This window comes from Rhagoletis pomonella, unplaced genomic scaffold (assembly GCF_013731165.1).
Source record: "Rhagoletis pomonella isolate Grant_MI unplaced genomic scaffold, Rhpom_1.0 Rhpom_scaffold_00007, whole genome shotgun sequence".
Lineage (NCBI taxonomy): Eukaryota > Metazoa > Arthropoda > Insecta > Diptera > Tephritidae > Rhagoletis > Rhagoletis pomonella.
In genome coordinates this window covers 26,601,959-26,608,112 of record NW_023458561.1, presented here as the reverse complement: position 1 = coordinate 26,608,112, position 6,154 = coordinate 26,601,959, and the positions used below count along the sequence as shown (strand labels likewise).

The 6,154-nt window shown below is 31.4% G+C and overlaps 1 protein-coding gene across 1 annotated transcript in view; it reads left to right on the top strand.

The window, feature by feature from the left end:
* LOC118743761 (tyrosine-protein kinase receptor torso-like) overlaps positions 1 to 6,146 on the top strand; it is an 11,222-nt gene extending 5,076 nt beyond the window's left edge. Inside the window, exons 3-4 of the mRNA XM_036476523.1 lie at positions 2,498 to 2,617; positions 5,628 to 6,146. Of these exons, the coding sequence (XP_036332416.1) occupies positions 2,498 to 2,617; positions 5,628 to 5,769 (262 nt within the window). The 3' untranslated portion in view covers positions 5,770 to 6,146. The remainder of the gene's footprint in view (positions 1 to 2,497; positions 2,618 to 5,627) is intronic.
* The last annotated feature ends 8 nt before the right edge of the window (positions 6,147 to 6,154 follow it).

Genomic DNA, 6,154 nt, shown 5'->3' with positions numbered 1-6,154 from the left:
TCAGTATGCTGATAGAAGATTGTATATACATACATATTAAGGCTATTTATGTGGGCAATACCAATTATATCGAGTTATAATTTATAAACCCAATTAAGTGTAAAAGCTGTGTTAAATGTTTTTGAGTTTTCAATGAATGTTGCAACTTTATTAAATGCAATACATTGCCGGAACAAAGTATTGACACAGAAAATTTTTCACAATATATGCAACAATTTTTATTCTAATATTTTTCCGCAAATTTTGTATAAACATATGGTTCAATCTACAACAAAGAACGAAACTTTGCAAAACTTGCGAAAATTCAGCAAATTTTCATGCAAATTTTAAACTTTTTAATCAGATTTTTTAGAATTTTTTTGAATATGCAGATTTGTAGCCCAATCAATTTTGTTTTAATAAAGTACAAGTTTTAAGTAGCTCGGAATTATCATTGACTTTTGGCAATCTTTTTCACGCAGTCTCTTCCATACAACTTTTTTTCGAAAATACTTTATATGGAAAAATGCAAAATACCTTCAACAAAAAAAAAACTCAAAAAACAATGCAATTTTTGACTAACTGCGAACTTGAATTTTTATACCCGAGCGCACTTGTGCACAAGGGTATTATAACTTTGTTCACATAACGGTTGTTTGTAACAGGCAAAACGAATCGAGATAGATATAGACAAATGTATACATAAATGATCAGAATGAAATGAGAAATCGATTAAGCGGTGACTGTCTGTCCGTCCGTCCGTCCGTCTGTCCGTCCGTCTGTGCACACGATAACTCGAGTAAACATTAAGATATCTTAACGAAACTTGGTACGTATACTTATTTCGGCCGTAGGACGGATGGTATTGAAAATGGGCAAAATCGGACAATAACCACGCCTACCTCCCATATAACGGTAATTTTCAGAAATACGAAAACTGCGATATTTTAGTAACTACTGGAGATTATTCACTCAAAATTGATATTTACAATAACTTTTAGACGAAAAATAAGAATATTATAAATTTTTGGAAAATGGGCGTAGCCACGCCCACTTATGGATACATGTGTATATCTTGGTAACCGCTTAACCAATTTCTTCCAAACTTGGCACAGTCTTGCTACAGCATACCAAATGGCCGAAAATTTTTAAAATCGGACAATAACCACGCCTACCACCCATATAACAGTAATTTGGAGAAATACGAAATCGATAAATCAATAAATATTAAAGCTAATTTATTCAAAATTAATGCTTGCGACAATTCTCTACCAAGAAATACGTTTATGATAAAATTTTGGAAAATGGACGTGACACCGCCCACTTATGATCACATATATGTATATCGGTAACCGTTCTACCAATTTGTACCAAACTCGGTATAATTATTGTGCTTGCCGCATAGAAGCAAACCGTTGAAAATTATTGGAATCAGATTAAAATTACGACCACTTATCATATAACGGCAAATTTCAGAAATGCTTGAAACTTCAATATTTCGAAATTTAAGGACGCTAATTTACTCAGAATTGATACACACCGGCTTACCATGTAGCGGTAGCTTTCGGAAAGGTGAAAATCATATATTTAATACTTGCGCCGGGTATTTAATGCTCGGCTCCGCCCGAACTTAGACTTTCTTACTTGTTTTTACTAGAATTAAATGGGCTGCAAAACTGAAAGCTCAAAAAAATTTAAAAAATCTGATTAAAAAGTTGAAAATTTGCATGAAAATTTGTAAAATTTTCGCAAGTTTTGCACAAAGTTTAGAAATTATATTTTTATGTTTTTTTTTTTTTTGAAGAATGCACCATATTTTTATACAAAATTGGCGGAAAAATATTAAGATAAAAATTGTTGCATATATTGTGAAAAATTTGCTGTGCCAATACTTTGTTCCGGTAGTGTATACCAATTTTTGGTAATGCTCAAGTACTTATATTAGTATTTTAAAACTCAAGAAGTCTTCTAGGAGCGCTAATTTTTGTATCCTTCATGGCAATAGGCCTTCCGTACTTTACACTGAGAAAGTGTTTATTTGGGAAATATTTCCAAAGATTGGGAACTAATACCGGGGATTGGATATTATAACTAAACATATGTACATATAAATGCTTGCAGTATTCATCTAGCTTGAACCAAATCGTTAATTTAGTTGAAGAACTTTTTGGGCTCGGTAAAAATTAATTAATATTATTTGATACAGAAACTTCCCAAGTAGGAAAAATTTTGAGAGCGAAAATGAAAGTTGTACGTTTTTAATATGGATAAATTTTTACTCAGCTGCTTGCATATTGTCTGTTGAATTTTACACAGGCAAAGGAATATTATTTTGGAATTGCTAAGTTAAAATTGCCAAAATTTAACGATTTAATTAAAAAAAACTATTTCACCTGCTCTCTACTTTTGTGTATAATTATATTCACTTGATTTTTCAATTTCTTTATTGCTTGATTTTCTTCTGGGAACTTTGATGGTTAATTATTTACGTAAACCATTACCAACAACAACAACACAGGCTCAGTCGTGACATTTACCAGGAAAATGTATACAAGAAAACCGGCAATGGGAAATTGCCCATCAAGTGGCTAGCTTTGGAGTCAATGACTCATCAGGTTTACACAACGCAGAGTGACGTGTAAGTATGCCAGTGAAGTTATGTACATTTTCGCTGAAGTATAAGTATTTACATATGTACATTCATATCAATATATAGTACTGATAAATTTATGTATGTGCATTAGGGCGGAGCAATTTAATTTCGAAAAAAGTGTACGACATATTCGATTTCTTCTTTCGATTCTAAGCAAAAGTGGTGAACAAACTGTACACCAAAAATGACGTTTGACCCTCCCAATTTTCCAAGGAAAACCCAGTGTATTATAATTTTTTCCGATCGAAATTAATTTTTCATTTACAAAATTTTGGATTTCCTTCATACAATATACTGCTTATTCTTTTGAAAATTGGGAGGGGAAAAGTCATTTTTGGTATATAGTCGTTTCGCCATATTTTGCTTAGAATTAATCTTAAATTTGAATTTGCTATACTATACACTTTCTTCGAAAAGTTTGCTCCTAACAAATTACTTCGCCCTAATGTGCATACATAGTACAAATGTAGAAATCATTATTTCTGTCATTCTAATGCTTTTGCCAATTTTAATGGATTTTTTATTTTTGTTAAGTATTTTAACGAAAATATGTATTTCTGGGGTATATTTAGGACGCTGGTTTCGGATATACCAACCGTTTTTTTTTTTTGCTGATTGCATTTGTTTGCGAATTATTGCGAAATTTGCATCAATTTTAATTGGTCACCAGAGAAAAAATGTCTTCATACTTATGTTTAATACTATTGTAAAAAGAGTGCATATTTTAAGAAACTTTCAAGTATTTTGGTCACTTAAAAATTCTTTTAAATTGATGTTTCTTATATTTGAACAGCGAAAACTGCGCGTAACTTGACGCAGCACACAAGTCTATTTTGATTTTCCGAGTTCGTTGAGTTAAGTTAAGTTGCTATATTATACTAAAATTGAATGATCTACAAAACTGCATACTCAAAAAAATCTACCAAAAATTAAAAAAATTTGTAAATTTGTAATGTACTCATTTTACTCAACTCTGGTGTAAAAAAAATTCATAACTCAAATTATTGTAGAGTGCACCCCATAATACTACACTTAAATATTGCGCAATACTCAGAGCTACTATTCTGATTTTTTTTTTTTGAGATGGCATATTTTCAAAAATTAATTTTTTTATCAAAAAATTCGTGAGAAAAATTTTTCAAGAAAAAAAAAATTTTTAATATTTCATTTTATAGAGAATTCTGATGTGTATATGTGTGATTTTTTTCAAATTTTTTCCTCGCCCCAATCTCGAGTTATTTGGACAACAATTAAATCGATTTGTTTTTGTTTTTGTGCTGTCAAGTTTTTAAAACTCTATTAATCAAGCTCAAATTTCATATTTATTTATTATTTATGTTTATGCATCAACCCCAAAAATTTTAAACAAATCAAACACATGAAGTGTGAACCCCCTATCCGTTTTGGTATGGAACGCCCCATGTATGTATATAACTGAATGCAGCCGCTGATTAATTGTCTAAATAAATCTCATACAACAAAAAGTTTGCTTAAACTTTGTAAGTAAAAATGATGGGCGTGTGTTTAGTGCTAACGAAGCCAATAAATAATATTAGCACGAAATGTTTAATTACCTTTTCTGAAATTGACCAATTAAATAAAAACTTTTTGCTTCTATCATAATCCATGTTCAGGTCTTAGCATCAATTAAAATATGAGTAGGGAAATTCGTGTTAAATTTTAGATAATTACTTTTTCGCTCTAAATTTTAAGTATTTCAATTAAAGAGTTTTCCAGATGTTTCTTCATAGTATGTTTATGTATTTATGTACATATATATGTACCTACATAGTTCAGGCGCCTACACAAGAAATACCAATTACATACATATTATGTACCTTTGTCTGAAATTTTGTTAAAAAATATTTTTTTTTTGCTTTTGTGCTTTTTGAGGCTTTTGAAGCTTGCATACCATTTCTATCAAAATTTTGTCTGTTATAAAAAGTTTTCACGTGAAATAAAATACTTTCGTAGTCATTTAAAGCTTTTTGCGGTTTTAATCAAGTTGGCTCAATAGCCAATAAAGTTATGTCATTTTAATATGCGTCAAAATTTGCGCCAGAAGTATGAATGAATAATAAAAGTTGGCATACTTTTAGGTTCTTGTTTTTGTCAGCTGCTTGAAAAACTTGCCTATTTAAACAGCGTTCAAACTAAGCGTGTAGTTTACTTTTTCTAAAAAAAAAAAACAAACATGACATAAATTACATATATCTACAGTATCGGTCATATAAATAGAACCCCCATTGCAAAACATATTAAATGTATGTCAAATGCATGTGAAAATTAGCTAGTGATTTTATTCATTTTCCGTGTCTACACCTAAAATTACCATCAGCATAATGTTTGCAATTCACAGCAGCGCACTTAATTTTTCAACTATCTAAATAAACTCAAAGGCGCAGAAATAAGCAAAAACTTCAATACAAATTGTAAAACGGTTAATATCAGGGTTACACATTTTTTAAATAAAAAGTGATGTAAAATAGTGTATTTTTATAAGATAATTTTTTTTTTGGGATCTGGCAACTCCATGAATTGAGCCTTCTACGTCATCAAGATGATGGACGTGGCTGATGTCGTAACCTTGTATTCTATGAACCTTGAGTCGAAACGCTGTGCGTCGTCGGACAAAAGTTAGAAAATGTCCCACTGGGAAGTCATTAAATCGCTCAACGAAATTCTCTTTTTATCCTTGGCTTTATTTTTGGCTTGGGAATACAATTATGTATTTAAATTACTCACACACTTAACTTTAAATTGCATCAGATGTCCGTTGTTAATAAATTTAAATTTCCATATACATACATACATACATAGATATAAATATATATATGTACGTGCGTACATATTTATTTATTTACACATAAGTGCATTGATAAATATAGAAGTGAATGTATATTTACCATTCTTTATCTTCTTTTATATTTTCATGACAACAACGAAATATGAACTTCATGTATTTTTTTACCTTTTCAACGGAAACATTTGACAGTTGGTCATACGGTATTCTACTCTATGAAATTGTAACGCTCGGCGGCACTCCATACCCTTCGATACCGACAAATCGGCTGTTACATCTACTGAAGACCGGCTACCGCATGGAGAAGCCAAAGAATTGCGGACCTGAGTTGTAAGTATGGTACTGGTACTGCATATAAAGGTTTCCTTTTTTTTTGGTAAGCCTCCTCTTGTGGTCTAAATAGAAGGTAAACGGTGAATCTCAGAGAAATTCTTACCCAATCCATGTCATTGGAGGGAAGCTAATAAATGTAATGCACTGGGTAAACGAATAGCCGTCTTGTAATGCGTCACTCCATTGATACAAAAACAAAAACGCTTACCGTAAAGGCTAAGCTGTTGCTGGGTACCTAATTACGTATGTATGTACGTAGGCTCCTCAGCTTACAGACGGTTAAACTTTGACCTCACGTATATTTGAGTGACAGCTACATACATACATGCATACTACTGCTGTTGGCAGAATGTTGTTTCCGAAGCACACATTCATACGAGTAGGTA